This window comes from Varanus komodoensis, unplaced genomic scaffold, assembly GCF_004798865.1.
Source record: "Varanus komodoensis strain SLA01 unplaced genomic scaffold, ASM479886v1 scaffold7_1, whole genome shotgun sequence".
Lineage (NCBI taxonomy): Eukaryota > Metazoa > Chordata > Lepidosauria > Squamata > Varanidae > Varanus > Varanus komodoensis.
The window spans coordinates 12,391,361-12,412,918 of NW_025336479.1; the positions used below are offsets into that span (position 1 = coordinate 12,391,361).

Genomic DNA, 21,558 nt, shown 5'->3' on the forward strand with positions numbered 1-21,558 from the left:
CAACAATATTTTAATAACTTTTAACATTAGCTATATAGGTTTTAATCTGCAGCCAGGGTGGATCTGGATTTTATTTGTATCATGTTTTATTTTCTTCTTATTTATATAAGCCGTCCTGAGGCTATGCGAAAGGACGGCATACAAATACTCTAAATAAATAAATAAAATTAATTCAAGTCACATCAGAGGTTTAGAAGAATGGTGATGCATAGAAAGGGCACAAGGGATAATTAGGTTAGATCCATGGTGTGGTGTCTTTCCATGAACAAGATGGCTCTTTAGTGTATGGAAGGCTTCCAATCAAGTATTTCCAGTGAAGGCAGTATTCACAGGAATCAGCAAAGGAATCAGTAAAGGCAATCAGAAGGAATCAGTAAAGGCAATAGTACTGATTCCTCCTCCCCCTGCAGCCCCACCTCTGACCATCTGTTCCAGAGAATTTTGGGGACGCTCTGCAACAGTGAAGGAGGTGGTGCTAAAGGATCTTGGCCCTTATTTGCATCTTAACAAAGCCAGAAAACTGACCTAGGAGCTTCTACTGATTAAATAATTTAGATTTTTAATGCTGTGCAATTAAGAGGGAAATCTCATAACCATGGTAGTTCTAAAAACCAATTAATGTTATAAGAGATGGCCATGCTACAAGTCCATCTGAGCTTGCTGCCTTGCTACTTCACATGCCCAGTGATGCTCATACAGAAAAGAAGATGCTTCTTCAGTATTAGGAAGAACAGTTGAGCCAGACCAGGGGAAATGCCAAGCAAAGCTAACCTCCCCCTGCAGCCCCATCACTGCAACCTCCAGCATGCAGGCGCCACTCCTTACATTCTTACCACATGTAAGCTCCCTGTCTAGATGTATTTGTAACAAGGCACCCCCTTTCCTAAAGCAGAGCCACAGACCTTCAGGATAACACACAGCTTTAAATGTGCCTCTTCTCCATGCACAGTTTTGGGAATGGCAAGGCAAATGCTGATATAGAAACACAGTTCCATGCTCCCCAGGGCTCCAAGTGGCAAGCCATTCAAGGAGCAGCACTTCACTGGATTGGCTCCCTTCTGAAGGAGAGATCTCTGGAAAATCAGAGTGTCTGAGCTTACTTGCAAATGATACAGTCTGAGCAGACATGGAGGCAAACCGCATGGCATTCCTATGAAGATGTAAATCTACTACCCCACAACAGATCTCCAGAGAGATTTCAAAAGGTGCAGTACTGAAATCAGGGTAGGATTTGAGGGCAAAAATCCTGGGACCTGCTCAGTACAGTAAGCAGCAGGAGAGCTCCCAAAAGCTGCAGGCTGCCAGCCCTCTTTCCTTGAGATGAACAGCAGGAGTAGTGGTAGCCAGGCCCTGCTGCAGAGCCCAGTAAGGTCAATGTGTCTGAAGCACCAGAGAGTGAACCAGCTGTGGAATGCCAAAGACATTTTCCTTAAATTTCTGGAGATGATTGGCATCATGCTTATCTAATCAAGAGAGCAGAGAGTGGAGGTGTGGAATGCTGAATATGCTTGGAGATTCTGCAGTTTATAACTGAGAAGGGAAATGTTGTTCAACTGATTCTGATCTTAAATACCAATAAAGCAGTGGGAATAAATTGTGCCTCTCAGAGAAAGAGGAGTGGGGGGGGGGAGAAGAGTAATCTTTTATGCTAAGGAATTCTGTGCCATCAACATTACAGGTTGCCAGAAAAGTGCCCCCAAAAAATGAAGAAGAGAACATAATTCCCAAATAGCTGAATTTCTTAAAATATTCAAATAAAGAGCCCTTTGAATAAAAGACAGGCAAATTTCCATTCGTGAAAAGGTTGTATCCCTCATATTCACCACTAGAAAATCCTGCCTTTAAAGAGGACCAAAAAGGGGGTGGGGGGTCTTGGTGTGCTGCAGAATTTTAGCTTAAATGTTAAATATGCTGGATTCCACAGTTGTTGATTCTAGAATGGGAAATGTCCAGAGCACTGTCTGGTCCATCTTTGTTGGATGAGTTTCAATTGTTGCGGCCCGAGGATGCGGACAAGGTGCTTTGACTAGCCCAGCCTACCACCCGTTTACTTGACGCTTGCCCCTCATGGCTGCTCATCAGAGCCAAGGACAGGATATGTACCTGGGTCTGTGAGGTTATCAATGCTTCTCTGAGGGAGGGGAGGGTCCCTGCCCCTTTGAAAGAGGCAGTGATCAGGCCTGTCCTGAAGAGAGTGTCCCTGGACACAGAGATAGCTGCCAATTATAGACCGGTGGTTAATATCCTGTTCTTGGGCAAGGTGCTTGAGCAGGTACTGGCCAGACAACTCCAGGTGCTCTTGGAGGAAATGGATCATCTTGACCCATTTCAGTCTGGCTTCAGACCTGGGTATGGAATGGAAACTGCCTTGGTCGCTCTGTACGATGACCTGTGCAGGAAGAGGGACAGGGGGAATGTGTCCGTTGGTTCTCTTGGACCTCTCAGTGGCTTTTGATACCATCAACCATGGTATCCTTCTGGATAGGCTGGCTGGGTTAGGAGTTGGATGCACTGCTCTGCGGCAGTTCCACTCCTACCTGTCTGGACGATTCCAGAAGGTGGTGCTGGGGGATTATGGCTCTGCGACATGGCACCTTTGCCATGGAGTTCTGCAGGGTTCCATTTTATCCCCCATGCTTTTTAACCTCTACATGAAACTGCTGGGAGAGGTCATCTGGAGGTTTGGGCTGCAGAGTCATCAGTACACTGATGACACCCAGCTCTACCTTTCTTTTACATCTACTCAAGGTGAGGCAGTGGCTGTCCTTAACTGGTGCCTGGCTGGGGTAATGGGTTGGATGAGGGCCAATAAATTGAGGCTCAATCCAGGTAAGACAGAGGTCCTGCTGGTAGGCAGTTCAGCCCTACAGGTGAGTGACATCTGCCCTGTTCTGGACAGAGTTGCACTCCCCCGAAAGGACAGGGTGCACACTTTGGGAGTGCTCCTCAATCCGGAGCTGTCCCTGGAATCCCAGTGGCAGTGGTGGTGAGGAGTGCCTTTCTCCAGCTTCGGCTGGTCTACCAACTGTGCCCTTATCTGAATGATCGATGCCTTGCAACAGTGACCCACGCTATGGTAGCTTTCCAACTGGATTACTGTAATGCGATCTACATGGGCTGCCTTTGAAGACGGTCCAGATACCTCAATTGGTTCAGAATAGAGCTGCCAGGATATTAATGGGGACTGGCAGGTTTTCACATATAACGCCGGTCCTCTATCACTTACACTGGCTACCAATTGAAGTCTGGGCCCAATTTAAGGTACTGGTGATGACCTATAAAGCCCTATACAGCTTGGGTCCTGGATACCTGAAGGAGCGCCTTCTCCCCTATGTGCCCCCACCCCTTGAGATCTGAGTCAGAGGCCCTCCTTCAGGAGCCATCCTTGAAAGAGATCAGGAGGGTGACTACCCTACCCAGAGGAGGGCCTTCTCTGCGGTGGCACCCCGACTGTGGAGAATGCTCCCCAGAGAGGTTTGCCTGGTGCCAACACGTCTTTCCTTTCGGCGCCAGGCAAAACCCTTTTTATTCTTCCAGTACTATAATCGTTAACTTGTTTTAATTGGTGGTTTTATATTTACATCGGATGCTGTGCAACTGCTACTACTATCTCTATGTTATTAATTTGTTGTAAACCCTCCTGAGACGCCTGTGAAGTGATGGTATAGAAAAGTTTTAAATAATAAATTTCATTCATGGAAATAACATCTGCAAATCGTATGCTTTCCCTGAACGTCTTCTCTTTTTCCTTTGTGTCAGCAGGAAACTACATGTTTGCCACAGCACCTGCTCTTCCTCCCAGACCAGGTGAGTTCAGTATGGTTACCCTTTCGTGTCCTTTCTTGGGCAAGATGCTTGAGTATGTGGTGACATCTTAATGCCATGTTTTCCTGGATGAAATGGATGATCTAGATCCAGTTTGATCCAGTTTCAAACCTAGCCATGAGTCCTCGGGCTGGACATCTCAGTGTCTTTTGGAACCATGGCATCCTTCTGGATCATGTGGTTGGGGTGAAACTGGGTGGCATAGTATTGTGACGGTTTCAGTCCTTCCTGGAGGGTTGATTCCAGAAGATAATGCCGGGGCATTACTGTTGGACACTTGGATAATTAGCCATTTTTGCTACAGGGGATTGTTATGTCCTCCATACTGTATAACATATATGTGATATTCAGGGGAAGATTTCCAGGGTTTTGGAGTTCAGTTCTGTCTATACTTCCCCTTTGAATAAAAAATATGCTTCAAATTAGGGTCTAGAATCAATAATGGACTACTTGAAAGCCAACAAATGAAAACTTATTGCAGACCTGACAGAGGTGTTCCTGGTCAGTGGAAAAACATATCCAGAAAACGCTATGTTTTGGATGCAGTTGCAGGACCCTTGAAAAGTAAGGTTTGTTCTCTGGGATCCCTCTAGATTTATTCTTATTTATTTATTTATTTATTTATTAAAACATTTTTATGCCGCCCCATTCGCCGAAGCCTCGGGGCGGCTTACAACAAAAAGATTAAAATAACATTTTAAAATATATACAATAAAATACAAATATATAATATAAAACATACACTATAAAACAAGCCGCCCTGGCCAAATAAAATTCAATAATATTAACATTTAAAATACTGCTTAAATAAAAAGGTCTTCGCCTGGCGCCGAAAAACAAATAACGACGGCGCCAGGCGGACCTCTCTGGGGAGCGCATTCCATAACTTAGGTGCCACCGCTGAGAAAGCCCTCCTCCGAGTAACCACCCTCCTAACTTCTTCCATGGAGGGCTCCCGGAGAAGGGCCTCTCCCGCCGATCTCAGGGGGCGGCTGGGCATATAAGGATGTAAGCACTCCTTCAGGTAACCAGGACCCAAGCCGTTTAGGGCTTTATAGGTCATTACCAACACCTTGAATTGGGCCTGGACTTCAATGGGGAGCCAGTGAAGCTGACGGAGAACTGGAGTCATGTGAACATAACGTCCAGTCCCCGTCAGCAGCCTGGCAGCTCTATTTTGGACCAATTGAAGTATCCAGACCGTCTTCAAGGGTAGCCCCACGTAGAGCGCGTTACAGAAGTCCAGACGGGAAGTCACCAACGCATGTGTCACTGTCGCAAGGCAGTCATTCTCCAGATAGGGGCGCAGCTGATGAATTAGCCGAAGCTGGAGGAAAGCGCTCCTCGCCACTGTTGTTACCTGAGCTTCCAGTGAAAGCTCTGGGTCGAGGAGCACTCCCAAGCTGCGAACCTTGTCCCTAAGAGGGAGTGCAACCCCATTCAGGACAAGGTTCAATTCACCCTCTCCGAAGCTCGATCCACCAACCAACAGGACCTCCGTCTTGTCTGGATTGAGCTTCAGTTTATTGGCCCTCATCCAGCCCATTACCTCGGCCAGGCACCGGTTCAGTACAGCCACTGCCTCACCTGGATTGGTGGAAAACGAGAGGTAGAGCTGGGTATCATCAGCGTATTGATGGTTCCGCAGCCCACACCTCCTGATGACCTCTCCCAGCAGTTTCATGTATATGTTAAACAGCAAAGGGGACAAAATGGACCCCTGCGGTACTCCATGGCATAGCTGCCATGGCGCAGAGCCATAGTCCCCCAGCACCACCTTCTGGAACCGGCCATTGAGATAGGAGCGGAACCACTGCAAAGCAGTGTCTCCAACCCCCAATCCCGCAAGCCTATCCAGAAGGATACCATGGTCGATGGTATCGAAAGCCGCTGAGAGGTCCAGCAGAACCAACAGGGACGCACTCCCCCTGTCCTTCTCCCTGCACAGGTCATCATACAGGGCGACCAAGGCAGATTCAGTACCGTACCCGGGTCTGAAGCCGGACTGCAATGGGTCCAGATAATCAGTTTCATCCAAGAGTGCTTGGAGTTGTCCCGCCACCACTCGTTCTAACACCTTGCCCAGAAACGGGATGTTGGCCACTGGTCTATAATTAGTGGCCATCTCTGGATCCAGTGACGCCTTCTTCAGGACCGGTCGGACTACCGCCTCCTTCAAAGGGGCAGGCACCCGACCCTCCCTCAGAGAAGCGTTAACCACTTCCAAGATCCAGGTTCCAATCCCGTGCTTGGAATCATTTATTAACCAAGACGGGCAAGGGTCCAAAAGGCAAGTGGTTGGACGTACTCGCCCAAGCACCTTGTCCACATCATCGGGCCGCAGTAACTGAAATTCATCCAATAAATCTGGACCAGACGGCAGCGTTGGTGTCTCCTTTGAAACCTCTGAATCAATAGTGGTGTCCAGCTCGTGACGAATCTGAGCGATTTTCTCCCTGAAATGCCTGGCAAAGTCGTCACAGCGGGCCTTTGAGGGTGGAATCAGGTCTTCCTTTGGACCTGGACGGACCAGGCCTTGCACCACTCGAAAGAGCTCCGCCGGACGGCATTGTGAGGAGGCAATGGAAGCGGAAAAGAATCTCTTTTTTGCCGCCCTCACCGCCACAGCATAGGCCCGATAGTGGGCTCTTAAGTGTGTTCGGTCAGATTCATCTCGTGATTTCCTCCACCTACGCTCTAGTCGTCTCCCAACCTGCTTCAGTAACTTCTTCCTAGTTACTGATGCAAAGATTTTAATGGTGACCAGGAGTACTTTTTCTCAGCATAGTTACTCCTGCTCCTAGAAGCATCTGGTCTGGCCATGGTGACACATACTTTAATTACATCTCCCTTGGACTACTGCAGTAAACGCACTGCAGGGCTGCCTTTGAAGACTTGGGAAATTTCTGTTGGTTTAGAGCGCTACAGCCTGGTTGCTGGCCAGGGCAGCTTATAGGGAGTAGCTCACTCTCTTGTTAGAAGTGCTTTACTGGCCCTTGCTCCATTTCTAGATATAGCTCAATGTTCTGGCTATCACTTATAGAAGCCCAAAGGCACAATCCTACCGGACTGATGCTCTTCAGACAGATGGGTGGAGCCCTTCATCCATCCAAAGGTTTGCCTGCCATTCCAACCTTTAAAATCTTTCTCAGCTAGACTGGCCTCACAGCCCACCTACATGACACACCTTGCTTCATGTCATGCCACCAGTGGAGGAAACCACTCAGAGAGGCCTCAATGGGACCCAGGTTGCATTTATTTGCAAGGCCTACATACCACTACAGACTACACTCCAGTATGGAGACTTTGGAGCTGGGCACAATAGAAGATAAACCACAATGTGTTAGCTACAAGATCAGTAACATTTTATCAATACATAGGTGGCAGGCTAGACCAAGACATCCTCCTGAAGCTGAAGTGTTTTCAGGAGGCAAAGCAATACAATTGCTTTGTCTTGTCTTGTACAGGCACCTACCTAATGTACAAGCACCTACCTGACTTCTGAGGAGGTGAAGGAGTCCCTGAGAAATGGTGCTTACCACACTGAGGGCTCTTCACCTGGTGGACTCATCAGTCTGTAGGTCCATGTGGAAGAGCTAGTAATATCCCACCTTTTTGCTTCTTGTGAGGAACCCAAGGGGGCTTACATAGCTCCATTCCAACCTCACAACAACAACCTGGAGAGGTAGGTTGGGCTGAGAGTCTGTAGCTGGCCCAAAGTCGCCCAGGGAGCAACATGGCTGAGTGGGGGCTAGAATCTAGATCTCCCAAGTCCCCAGTCCAGCACTCTTACCACCATGCCACACTGGGTCCCTTTATGGTAATGCTGCTTCAGCTGCCTTTTATTAGCCAGGAAGGGCTCAGCTTGAGGGGGCAAGTGGTTGGTCACATCACTGCAAGCACTGCAAGCCCACTTCGCTGGGCACATCAAACTGAAATGGATCCCACACATTGGACAGATGGTGACATCAGGCACCTCTGCTGGAGCTGTGCTAAGCACACAAAGTGCAGTGCAGAAAGATCACACTTTGTCTTAGACAGGAATGGGATCCAGTGCATTTCTGAGTGTTCTCGGGGATTTTCCACTGCCCCAGTCTCCCTGTGGAGCAGTGAGATGAGGAGGGCTCGCCATGTGCCCACTGGCTGATAGAGCCTGCTCCGCTCCCCAGCTCCATCTGCCAGGGAGTTGCCGACCAGTCAGAAGAGCCCCACACAATGGCAGGTGCAAAGTAAAGCTTCTTTGCTGCTGATGCTGCCACACTATGGGAACAATTACATTCTCCAGAGCATGTTTGGTCATCTTCACTTTGAGTCGTGTAGTGTTTGCACACATCTAGTCTGTTTCATTGTCTGCAGCCCCCAGCACAAAGACATCCATTGGATTCCATCAGTCCTATGCGGTGGTCTCTCACCCCCAGAAGCCTTCAGTTCCCATCCCATCACTGCTGGAGCAACGTCATCTGATGAGCTCCTGCATTCCTGACCTTGCTTACTGCCTTAGCCTCTGTGCCCTTGATTGCTTGACCTCTCTTGGGACTGCATTTGTATTGGACTGCTCACTTGTGCTTTAATCTTGGCCAGGCCTCAGACCTTTCTCTAGAAATCCTCCCTCTTGACTGGTGACACTGAGTTCCTGACCCTTGCCTGTGCTGACTGCTCTTACCAGAATGGCCCTTATGTTAAACTGATTCAACCAACCAAGCTTAACCTTTTCCTGTTTACTGGCTTCTTGGGCTTGCCCTAACACTGGGCCTGAGTCAACCATTAACAGGACACTGTAAGTGGGAGAGGTGATGAAGAGCCTTGTGGACCTCTTCACCTACTATCACATATCTCTTCCTTCCTCCCATCTTCTGCTGAGGTTGCAACAGTAACCTAGAAAAGGAAGTCACTGTGGAGCTTTCCATGGCACCTGAGAAGAGAAAATCTCCTGAATCCCTCCCTCCTTCCAGGTGACAGATGTGAATGCATTCTGGAGTAGGGAGGGGGAGAATCCACAGCATCCTTTGGTTCCTGGTATGCCCTCTTGGGGACCATAGAATTGCCTTTGAAATAGCTCAAGATCAGATTACCTGAAGGCCTATCTCCTTTATTACAAGACTGTCCAGGCACTGAGATCTTCTTGAGAGGGCTTTTCTAAATGAGACATTTATTGTGCATTCCTAATCCCTCACTCACAGAAGTTTTCTGGCACATTTTCAGCATCTCAACCATTTTGTGGCTTTTTTAGGGGAAAGAAAGTCTCTTAGTTTGCTAAATGGCACTATTATTCATCCCAGAAGTGTGTTCCTGCAATTCCAATCTATACTGTAGTGCCACCTTGTGTTCTGTGATGGAACATATAGGAATGTAAAAAAGGCAGAGAAGAAAACCCCTGTGTGAGCAGAGGGAACCTTATGTGAAGGACATGAGGACTAAGAAGAAGGCAGAAGATGAAACGTTGCTAAATCTTGGCTATATGCATCATATAGAGAAGTCCTCAGTCTTACCAATGTGCTATGTATGTGGGGCTGGAACTTGAGAAAGGGAAGACTGTGAAGCTTTTTACCAAGGGAACCTCATCTAGCTACACTGTCAATGGTCTTCTGCCAGGAGCAATTCTTTTTTTCTTGTTTATTTAAATAGGTGTTTGCTTTCCATGCTTTGTTTTCTCTGATGTGTTTTAATGTATCTATGTTTTAACTATCTATTGTAAACTTTGTTGGAAGGCTTTATATTGTTTGTTGTGCCACTTTTTTACTGTTAATTTTACTGGTCTTAGGCATAGTGGGCATATTTAATGGAAAGATGGGATACCAATGTCTTTCAGATTTACTCATGGCAGGCTTATGATGATCTTCGTTGTATGCAGAGAAAACTAGGAAAATGCTTCTTCCTAGTGGTTATTTGCCCACCTACTTCTCTAATCTTTTTTCTACCCGTGGAATGGAAACATGTATTTTTGAAAGCCATTCTTCATAATGTAGTTTGGTAAGATCCTAGCTATGAGCTTCTTGTCCTCCTCCCTGTGGCCTGCCTGTCACACTGAGTGGAGTCAAGAATGCCATAATTGTGGCCAGAATGGTCACTGCAACCAGGAGTCCCCTTAACCACCACAAACCAACATCCCACTGCTTCACCAGTGCAACTAATGCCATTCTCACACTGGTAAAAAGTGCCACACAGGGAAATGAACACAGATACCAGACAAAGCTCTAGGAAGTAGAGAGGTCATCCTAGCTTGTGGAGGCAGCATCATTGCAGTTTCATCATAGTGAATCAACTCACTGAATGATAATTTTTACTCGTCTGCCATGCAAAGGCAATGCCCTGTTTCTAACACAAACAAAGGGTGGTCTTACCAGGGCTGGGGAGGAATACGGAAAGTGAATGTACAGAAATCTCAACCCATTCTTAAAGTTTTGGATGATGACCTGGATACTTATGTGAAGGAGGAAGAAGCAGGGTCTCAAAATCCCAGCTCAGAAAACCCCACGCTGAAGTATTCCTAAAAGGCACTGCCAAAAAGGCACCGATCCCAAAATGGGATGGAGTGGAAAAGAAGAAATTTCCCATCTCTGTTCTGTTCTTAGATTCTAGAAGCATTCTGCTAATCCCAAGTTAAAGATCATGTTCAGTGCCTCACTCTTTCTAAGCCTGTGGCAGTTTGCATGCCCAAAGAAGCAGTTTACCAATTAAATTAAAATAACTTGAAGGGAGGAAGAAAGGTTCTGCTACAGTAACCACGCACTTGAAGGAAATGCAAGACTGGGCCCTTTGCAAATAACAGCAAGATTTGTTGACTTCATCTGGGGACTTAGCTGACTTTATATGTTTTCATATGAGCATCCAATATTGCCTGGCTTTATTACTGTTTTCATCATATGTTATGTTCTTTGACCAAAATATACAAATGAAAATCTGGACTTCTAGGTCCCAAAGGAAGAATTACAAGGATCCAAGTTTTGTTTTTAAGCATAAAACTTATATTTTCTCTCACTGCACATCTTTTTGTATGTCTCAAGGTATGGAAATATAAATTGATTGAATGGAATTTGTTACCCATTTTGCTTCATATGTATTCCAGTGTGGCTCTGAAACTTTTATTTTAGAAATAAGCAATTTCTTATGTACTCAGTGTAGTATTTTGCATTTCTGTGTTTACTTGCGGAGTTTGTTAGAGGTAGATTTTCTTAAGAGATGGTGGGGTGTACCAGCAACTTTTTTGTTTGGGAAGGGGACTGTTGTTTTAGGGACAAATTTGGCCCAATGTTCTACAAGAACAGCTTACCCCCAACCTGATCTTTTGGAAGAGATATCTTGAAAATTTAATGCCTCACCCTTTTAAAATCCTGTATCCTTGGATCAATGAACTAGAGTGTCATTCCTCACCCAAGCACCTTCCAGATGTGTTGGGCAACACATCTTCTTGAATCCTATGTGGAAGTCACTTAGGGCACCCAAGTATCTTGGGCCAGTCCTTGTTAACATTTTCTGAGGACTGGGTGGGGGACCAGTTAGAGATAAATTAAAACCCGGTTCTACTCACTCATCTATATCCAATAGTGTTGTATCAGCTCACCAGAATGAACTTTTCTCCTGTTTAGCTTCACTTAATAAGCTTGACGATGATTACGACGATGGTGGTATGGTCATTCCAATGGCTCAGGCGAGTCAGTGGAAGAAAGAAGAGACACTGAAAACCTTGCCTGTGGAAGAAAGCAGAGACACTGACAACCAGAAAGGTACCGAAATTATTAGTGTCTGGTCTTGTTTAGCTTACACAGACTGTACTATTGAGCTTTCATTAAGCACTATGACCAAAATGGTTATGAGCATTTTATTCATTACGGTATGTGAGACATCAGAGCTCAGCCAGCTCCCCCAACATGGTGTCCTCCATATGTCTTTGCTCCCATCAGCATCTGCCAGCATGGCCAGTAGTCAGCAATGTTGGACGATGCCGTTCAGAACCTGCGGAGGGCACTTGGTGGGGAAATGCTAAGCTAAACCATTAGCAAGCCTTGAGCCTTGGGGGATCCTGTCTCAGCAAAAGAGACCATTGTGGTTCTATGTAGTCCTTCACGGCTAAAATGTCCATCAGCAGCTTTTTCCATGAATGGATGTAGCTCAGTGGTGGCGAACCTATGCCACATGTGCCACCGCTGGCACGCAGAGCCCTCTCTGCCAGCTCATGCGCCAAGTCGCCCCAGCATTGCCCCAGCAGCCGAGCATTGAATAACAGTGCGCAAAGGGGCCATGCGCATGCTCGGAAAGGAGTAGTGGTGCCAGGTGATTACGTCACAAGCCGCAACACATTAGTCGCGACTCATCCGAGCTTTCACATGGCTGGTCAGTGCACTACCAAGGATTTTTTTTCCTTGGATGGACTGTTTTCAGGGTTTATTGCAGTGTTGGCACTTTGCGATATATTAGTGGGTTTTGGATTGCAGTTTAGGCACTCAGTCTCTAAAAGGTTCACCATCACTGGGTTAGGATTAGAAAAACGAGGTGTCCTGGCATGATTTTGATGGTTGGAATGTGTTTAGAATGGGCAGAAATGATGAGCTGTGCAGAAAAAGATACTCAAGGAAGGCTTTTTCAAAATTGCCCCTTTCAATGGTATCTTACCCCTATATTAGGTTTAGGGGAGCGCACCAGGCCAGTGGTGGTGAACCTATGGCATGTGTGCCACAGCGGGCAAGCAGAGCCCTCTCTGTCGGCATGCGAGCCAAGTCGCCCCAACATCACCCCAGTAGGTGAGATCGGATAACCACACACCTAGGGGCCATGCGCATGCTCGGAAAGGAGTAGCAGTGCCAGGCAATGACGTCATGTGCCACGACGCAATAGCCACATCTTGTCTGAGCTTTCGCATGGCCGGTCAGTGCACTGCCAAGGAGAGAGGGCGGGGGGGAGAGAGAGAGAGAGAGAGAGAGATTTGCTTGGACTGACTGTGAGCTGTTTTTCCTAAACCAAAACCTAAGTTTTCAGGTTTTATTGCAGTGTTGGCACTTTGCGATAAATAAGTGGGCTTTGGGTTGCAGTTTGGGCACTTGGTCTCTAAAAGGTTCACCATCACTGATGTAGCTAATTGCTTTTAAAACCACCTGAGCATGTGGACATTGCCACATCTTGGTGTTGTGAAGCCCATAAAATTGGTTGGGTCAGGTTAATCCCATTGATTTCAGTGGGACTAAAACATGATGAACTTATCCTAGACAACAACATAGAGGCAGGGGGAGAGATGCCCCCTGTAACAGATTTCAGCAGGAACTTTTTTTTTTTGGTTAACATTCAATCTGAAGAAGATTGTTAAAGAATGCAAATATTTGCTCGTCTTTTTGTTATTACTCTGAGAGCCTCTTGGATTGTTTCTAATGAACCAATGTGATTTTAGTACGCTATTTAATTTGAATGCTCTCTTTCTGTCTCTCTGTAAAGTTTTTCCAAGCTAAACAACTTTTCTTCCTAGCTTTCCACTGTACTTCCTATTTTGTTAGGAAATATTATATTTGCTTCTGATAATGTCCATGATTTCTCTGACACCATTCACTGCTTTTCTTCAATGACCATTTTCCATGAGCTGCCTATTTCTTTAGAAAGTCTGCAAATTGCTTCCTTGATAGTGCTGATTCTATTTACTGCTTTGGAGAAGTGGTTTCTCTGCAATGAAAATATTCTTTCATTTCTTGACAAACAGGCTTGGGAAACCAATTCACACTTCTCTTTAGATAGAAGAACTGTGCTGAATCAGTCCTTTCTCATTCCGCACATTTTCCTCAGTGGCAAACCAGTTGCTTCTCAGATGACCACAAACCAAACGTGTGGACAACAGCCCCCCGCCCCGTAAATCTTTTCCAACAACAGGCGGCTCCTGCCACTTTGTCTTAATCAGGGGTTAATTCCAGGGGCAAACCTGATGTGCTTCCTAACCTTGCCGATATGGTTGTGGCTGAGACACACATTTTATTGAGACCACTCTGTGTGGGGTGCAGAAGTTCAATCCTTCCATCCTTAGCAAAGATCCCAAGGGCAACCCTGTCCCAGGCATCGCACTGAACCTGGGGTGTGGGGATGGGAGAGAAGCTGTAGTCTGCAGAGAGGAAGTTTCCCTTTGAGATTTCTACTGGGAGGGAAAAGTTGAAGCTCCCTTCCCCATTAACTGTGGTTCTGATTTAAAAATGGCCCTCCCTGGTACTTAATGGTTTGTTTTGTGTTGTTTTGAAACCAAGACATGCTGATTATGCAATGAGAATGAAGTCTGCCTTGGTCCTCTTTTATGTATGTATTTATAACTTTTCTATACTGTCCTCTTACCAAAGAGTCTCAGGACAGTAAAACAAGGTAAAGCACAGCATCATTTCTATACAATAAAACCCCAATTATTTGTTTTTTGGCACCAGGCTAAGACCTTTTTATTTAAAACTTATTTTAATTGTTAATTTATTATGTAGGGTTTTTTTTTTTAAAAAATTAAGCCGAGATGCACCGAGGTTTTAATATTTTTATTGTATAATTTTTATATGCTTTTGTTTGTTTTTGTTGTGAGCTGCCCCAAGGCTTTGTTGCCATGGGGGTGGCATAGAAATGTTTTAAATAAATAAATAAATTAGAATATCAATTTAAACCTTAAAATACTGGGAACATAGACAGCAGCATTGCTTACCCGTGTGTTTCCTGGTCTGCTGACAAGCCAGAATCCCTTCATGGTCAGTATAAGCTTTCCAAATTCAAAAACCATTGTTTAAGAGGAACAATGATTAATTGGCTCATGCTATGTAGGCCAATCAACCATGCTGGAACCTTCTGACTGTTAAAGTTTCAGGCTTGTCTTCTTTTCCTTTCTTTTCTTTTCTTTTCCTTTCTTTTCTTTTCCTTTCTTTTCTTTTCGTTGTATACATTCTTCTACTAAATAAAATCTACATAAATATTACTTTGGTGCTTTTTTCCAGCCTTGTGCTGTTGTACATAGGTGTATTAGAAGTGCAGAACCTCTTTCAGCCCAAGGGCTACATTGTCCTTGCGCTCACAGAATTTCAAAGAAGCTCTCAGGGGCCATATTCCAGAGGTGGGTGGGGCCAAAGTTAGGGTAAAAATTCCAGAAAACACTAGCATATTTGAGCTTAAAGCACTGATTGCCAGTAACTAAAGTTTAGACATGGCATTTCTACTTTTTAGAATAGGGAGAAAACTGCACAACAGCAAAGAAGCCACCCGAAAAAGAGGGGCAGGGTAAGGGTTTGTGGCTAAGCCCTGGAGGGCAGGATTTGGCCCCTAGAGCTGAGGATCTGCACCTTGTCTTACAGCTTGACGTCTTTCCACAAAATGCAATCAGTTACTATTACAGTTTATCTTCTAGGACATTAAGTACATACATATTTCAATCATACACTTGCAACAGATTGCATCTTTTTATAAGCAAGAACACTTGTATTGTTTTCCAGCGAAAAACATTTCTAGGATATGAAGAAAGGTCCTATTTGCCCTAAAAATGGATGGAAAAGCTGCTGGGTGTGTTGAATTTTTAAGTGAGGGAACTGGCTAAGTCCTCATCAAGATCAGGACCACAAAGCTGTTTTTGTTTCCAAAAAGATATGTGGCCAATTGCAAACTTGTGGTTAAAATATGTGCTTAAAGTCATATCCAGTCTGACCTTTACCTAGCCATTTTACCAGTCAGAAGAATGTATATTCTTTTTATATTTTGCTTTACTTATGAAAGTTAATCCTTTATTCAAATGTCAGTCCAAGGAACATATCCTGTTTTAGGTTAGGAAAGCACAAGCCAGTCCTGCAAACATTTCTGGATCCTATCCAGTTTTCACAGTCCCAGCTGCCAGTCAAGCAATCTGCTTCTCAAAATCGTTTCCAGCTCACCATTCTTGGAATACAAAAATGGAATCTCTTCCCAGAAGAAATTGCCCTGTTTCCCTCGGAAGTGTTTGTTTAACTCTTACAAGAGCAAGCCGGCCAATTCCACTCATTTTTTTCACTCTTAAGGAACGCTCTTGTCCTGAGGCTTCTCTCTGAATCTAGCCTTCTAAAGCTCTCAGAGGATCCATCCTCTCTATTGAAAGGTTCTCAGACACAAAACTTTAGAATTTAGATCTTTGTAGTCTCTCAGCCACCTACTGGCATCTATTATGTCTATTACATAAGTCCAATCTCATTAATTTGAACATGTGGGATTTAAATAGTAATATATTCTTAACCAGCTACTTTGGATAACCTCTCAGGTTTTAAACATTTATATCTTACAGTTGTTTCACTGTGTATAGATCTCTTCCAATGATTACTTCTGCTACTGTGTACAGCCAGCAAGAATCTCTCTGAGCTCAAAAGGGATCAGCTGCCAGACAAGCCAAGCCATAATTCTGTCTGACATGCAATTCTGTAAAGAACAGTGAACTTTATAAAATGGTGTACTTTACAATGCCTTGGGGGCAAGGAACCATATAGATCAGTAAAAGGGCACATGCTTTGCATATACAAGGTCCTACCTTCAGTTCTCGGGAGACTGCTGCCTGAGTCCAAGGTTGCCTGGCCTCATTCACAGAAATTTTAAGTGGGGAGTCCAGGCAACCATGCCTTCCACTGAGAGCTGGCCACCATTAGGTAGAGTGAGGTGGTCACTCAGGAAGTAGATGCTGGGTGGCAGCCACCTACTCTGTAACCTAGCCTGCTGCCTTCTGGTGCAGTGAACAAATTGAAAGAAGTTTCCTATTTATATTGCAAGGGGGCACGGTCTTGTTCCCCCCCGCCCCGGCAGCCAAATGCCTTGGGCTGTCCCTTCTTCCACATGTAACCCTCCCCCACCCCCATATTTTCCCACTGTTTCTTCCATCTGTCCTCCTCCTACACAAACCACACCAAGGAGGGAAAGATTGAAAAGCTGCACACACCTTCCCACTGATAGTGCAAGACCCCCCTATCCCCATGATGTTGCCAGCCAGTCCTGGGCGGGATCAATGAACACACAATCTGACATGGCATACGGCAGCTTCTGCACAGTTTTTTGCTCCGCAGAATCCCTTGGATCCTCATGATCCTAAAAGGGGCAATAAGGCTCAGGATCCTTCAAGTTGCCATCACTGCCTTCCTCACTTTTATCCTGGGCTCAAGGTGATTCCATTAATGTTTAAATCATGTACAGAAACCACCAGTGCCATTCCCCCAAGAATATTGTTTTCTGTGTTTCTGATACCCTCTTCATGGTTTATGAGTTTTTGTATGTGAGGCATTTGTTGTGTGCTCATCAATTCCACTTATGGTTGATTATGGGCTCTTTAGGCAGTGTTGCAATTCTCCAGTTTCCCTCTATTTTTTATAAGTTTTAATTTTTTTTTGATAACAGGGAACATGGGGTATTATATTAGGAAAATGGAGCTGTTTTGTATCATTCATTAGAGCTATTTTGCTATAGCATAGTCCTGCCTAGAAGTTATGTAGCAGAAAAGCAGGGGAAAAAAGCTGTCTGCCCAGAGCTCAGCTCTCAATGCTGTGATGTTGCTGAAAGCAGGTACAGTGGATTAACAGCCATTTAACAGCCCCCTGCATCGAAGTTCTACATATGCTTCTCTCCAATTTACAACTCCTCTCCACAAGCTTTGCCCTGGATCTGATATGGGCAGGCTTCCAGCATGTGGAATTTATTTTGTTTGTAACTGCCATCTGAAATGTCCACCAGTGGGATACATGTGCAAAGGGTGAATTGGGCTGCATGAAGTTAGATGCAATATGTTGCCTGAGAGAGGTGCAGTGCCCATCAGAGCAAGATGTACTGGGAGCAAGTACAAATTTTCATCTGAGTTACTACAGACTGGAAGTTCTAACACGCCTCTTTGTTTTGCCAAGGAAAACTTGCCGATCCACTGCAAATTATCAAAGATCTGCCAGCAGATTCCAGTCTACCTTCTAGACCAGTGGTTCCCAAATTTATTTGGTCACAGAAACTTTTTGATGACATTTTTTCCCCACAGAACCCTAACTCTCTCCGATTGTTACCAAGTATTGTGAACCCACAATGTTCTTCCTTCTTTCATCTGTTCCTATTGCCTGAGTGCTTTGCATAATGTAGTAGTTTTGGAAATAAAGAGAAAACATTTTAAATATAATGAATATATAAAGCAATTACATGGTAATATCCCAAATGAATTCTTTCGATTATTCAGAACACTATGCAATAGAGTCCTAGGATCCAAATGATGTGACGCATTTCCTTGTTTGCTGCTTGGACACCAATTTGACAATCGAATAATTGGCCTCATGTAGTTTCATTTTAAAATCCATTTTATATTTGGTTTTGGAACCACTACGAGGCTTTTGAGGAACCCTAGGGTTCCACAGAGCACTGTTTGAGAACCACTGTTCTAGAAACTCCTGCTCTAGATACCCATACATCCCAAAGAGAAAGGAATCCAGAGTAAGGCCTTTAGAACACCACTAAAATCTGTGACTGTTCAGCACAGATCAATAACTGTTATACCACTACTTAACCCTCTAGTTTATATAAAACTGTGAGCCTCTGTTTCTTAGTATAGATTCTAAATTATTATCTCTGGCACATTATTCATTTTAATACATGGCCTTTGGTATTATTTTTAGGCTGAACAGGATTTGAACTTAGAGAGTAGACAAACAGAATGAAAAACAGTCTAATTTCTCAGAGTCTTAATTCTCCACCAGTTCCTGTTTCAGCTCTGCTTTTTTTCCCAGATAAGGTAACCTCACTTGGGCAGAAAGAAAGTTTGTGTCTCTTCCCTAGTATCAAGGTATCTGGCAGCAGACACATTTACCTGTGCAGGGCTGTCCTTGACTCCTACCCTCCACATTTACTAGGCATGATATGTTACCCATTTAAAAAGGAAAGCTAATGATCTGTTCTTCTTAGTAAACAATCTGACCACTGCAAATGATTAAATGATCCACCCATCTTCTTTTTCACAGCTCCTTCCTTCTCTGCGCCTGCACAAGCAAAAATCCACTCAAGCCTGTGTATAATCATTCTGTTTGTCCTGGTCATCATATCCTTAGCGATGTCAGTGGGAGTCCTTTCTTGGTTCCTGATGAAGAGTAAGTGATCCCTCTCAGACAAAACGACTCAGGACCTGCAGGGTTCAGCTGGGGAGGAACCACGGCTTGGCAGCAGAGCACATGCTGAAAGCCCCATGTTTGATCCCCAGCTTCTCCAGGTAGGGAAAGAAAAAAATTCCTGCCTGCAGAACCACTGTCAGTCTGGGTCATCAGTACCAACCTAGGTGGACCAAAGTTCTGGCTCAGTATAAGGCAACTTCCAAGGTATTTTATTTACTTATTTTAATTAAAACTTTTATATGTCGTCCTTTATGTATGACATCCCAGGACGGCGTACAGCATTAAAATCCAAATCCAATAAAACAATCAATATTACAATATAATAAAACAATATATAACCAATACAAATAATCAAATCAAAAGTGACTGTTAAACATTAAAATACTAATTTTTAAAATGACGCTTAAATAAAAAGGTTTTGATCTGGCGCCAAAAATATAGACTCATGCCAGGCAAACTTCCCTGGGAAGTGCATTCCACAATCTGGGCGCCACCTCAGAGAAGGCCCTGCTCCGAGTAGATGTCCTTTTTACCGCCTTCGGGGAGGGTTCCTGGAGCAGGGTCTCTTCCGCAGATCTCACAGATCACAGAAGGTAACCCAGGATTGTGACCACAATGCCCCTGTGTGGTGAACTGTACACCAGAACTTCTCCCTAGGCTTTGAACCACTTAACTTTTTATCCTATAAGCACCTAATTCCTGATTCTTATTTGACAGCTGTTCATGGCTTAGATCTAATGGCTATTTAAAGGATTCCTGGAAAAGTTTCTTATCTGTTTCCAATTTTTTCAAAAATCCCATACATCCCTTTGTCAAATACTTTGCCTTAGAGGCAACTACAAAGAAATGCATCCCAAGAGGCAGGTTTACTCATCACTCCAACCCACGCTGGCAAGAAGTCACGGTGGGCTGGTTGTTCTGCAAACATCCTGAGGTCTCCCAGGCAGAGGAGTGATCTCAGCATGTGCTGGTTGCTCCCTCCCTCTCCTTGATTCTCCAGGTGCCATCCTAGGACAGGCAAGAACCTGGCAGGACTGAACTGTCTTTCCCTCCCTGCCTCAATCAAAAGCTGTTTTCAGCTCCCTGCAGCTTTTTGACATTTCCAGCCTTTTTGACTTCACCTCTGCCCATTTCAACTGAAACAGCAAGTCGTAAGAAAGGACTGGGGAACAAAGCGCTTGCCCATGCGACAATCTGTTCAACACAGGGATGAGGATCATCAGGAGATTCATGGGGAGATTATATTTCAAAGCAAAGCTTATTGTAACAACACAACAAAGAATAGGAAAGCCATTTTTTGAGATCACTCTTGTTTCTTCAGACGTTACACCATCAGAGGAACTGCAGGGCCTACATCTGAACAACTCGGAAATGCTCGCAAGAGGTAGGTACTATGGCTCTTTGATACATGTGTGACTTTACTTCTCTTATGAAAGGCACTGGTTCGGGTGAGAGCAGCAATGAGGAACAGGTGTGCTGCCAGTTGGTGCTGGAAGCCCTTATAGAGTGATGTGCGAGGTTTTAGACCTGAGATAGGGAGCCTTTAGCCTGTGGGCTGCATGCAGCCTATGGAGGCTCCCTATATGGCCCACGGGGGTTTCCCTCCCCAATCCCACTGCTTCTCCACAGAAGACCACCTACTATTTCCCCTTTCTACATGGGTGAGGCAAGCCAGATGATGTTAGAGTAGGGCTTTCAGAGTTAAAGTCCCACCTTTGTCATCATCTAGCCAACCTCCTTGGTCCAGTGTGTGTTTGAGAGAGAGCAGTATCTGATCTCCAGACCAAACTCTACAGGTAAAACAATGATCTGTTTTAGCCATTCCTACGTTTTTGCCAGACACTAACTTTGCACATACATATATCCACAAATCTGAGTGTGTTTCCATGTGTAAAATACTAGTAACATACACAACATGCACAGGAGTTGATAATACTGGTTGTGGTAATATGTGAATGGAAAGAGCACCTGGTCAAAATTAAACAGCATCTATGGATGCTTTAAAGCAGTGTCAGACTGAAGCACAGACCTCCATTATTTCCAGAGCAGCAGGGTTACTTTACACTTATTGGCAGCTTGGCATCATGGATTCCATTCTTTTATGGCCCATTTTCTTCATTTCCATAGCTGATCCTTCATGAAGTAATTTCCATCCCACAAGAACATTTCAGATTCAGGCAATTTTAAATGTTGGTGAGATGTGAATAAGAATCCCTAGTGCCGGGTGCTTTTCTCTGGCATCACAACTGAAACCGGAACCATTTTCCATCATCATCATCATCATCATCATCAGGAATTATTATTGCATTATCATTATTAGTAGTAATTATTACTACTATGGCTGTTGCTACGGTAATTACCTGCATTGGCAACTTAATGGCACCACCTCAGTGCTGTTTGTGTGCATTTTGAATTGTCTTTCAGTGAAGGAGGATTTAGATGATTTAAAAGCAGCACAGAGCATGCATGAAAGAACAATAAAGGACAGGTTCAGTGAACTGCAGGACATGACAGGTGAGACACCATTGGGCAGGGTCTGTATCTGGATGATTTTTCTTCTTGTTTGATCACCTTGGGGTAGAAAACATGAGAGAAACCCAACTCAGGGTCAGAATCAGGCTGGGTCATTAAGAGGGCAGACACAACTGGCACAATTCCT

General features: G+C 44.7%; 1 protein-coding gene across 2 annotated transcripts in view; it reads left to right on the top strand.

Moving 5' to 3' along the window:
• The window catches only part of LOC123035619 (CD209 antigen-like protein E), a 41,373-nt gene that overhangs the window by 12,522 nt on the left and 7,293 nt on the right, over positions 1–21,558 (top strand). For both annotated transcript variants that reach the window (XM_044454017.1, XM_044454016.1), the window contains 5 exons: positions 3,763–3,807; positions 11,412–11,549; positions 18,753–18,878; positions 20,221–20,283; positions 21,324–21,413. In XM_044454017.1, coding sequence (XP_044309952.1) covers positions 3,763–3,807; positions 11,412–11,549; positions 18,753–18,878; positions 20,221–20,283; positions 21,324–21,413 — 462 coding nt within the window. The remainder of the gene's footprint in view (positions 1–3,762; positions 3,808–11,411; positions 11,550–18,752; positions 18,879–20,220; positions 20,284–21,323; positions 21,414–21,558) is intronic.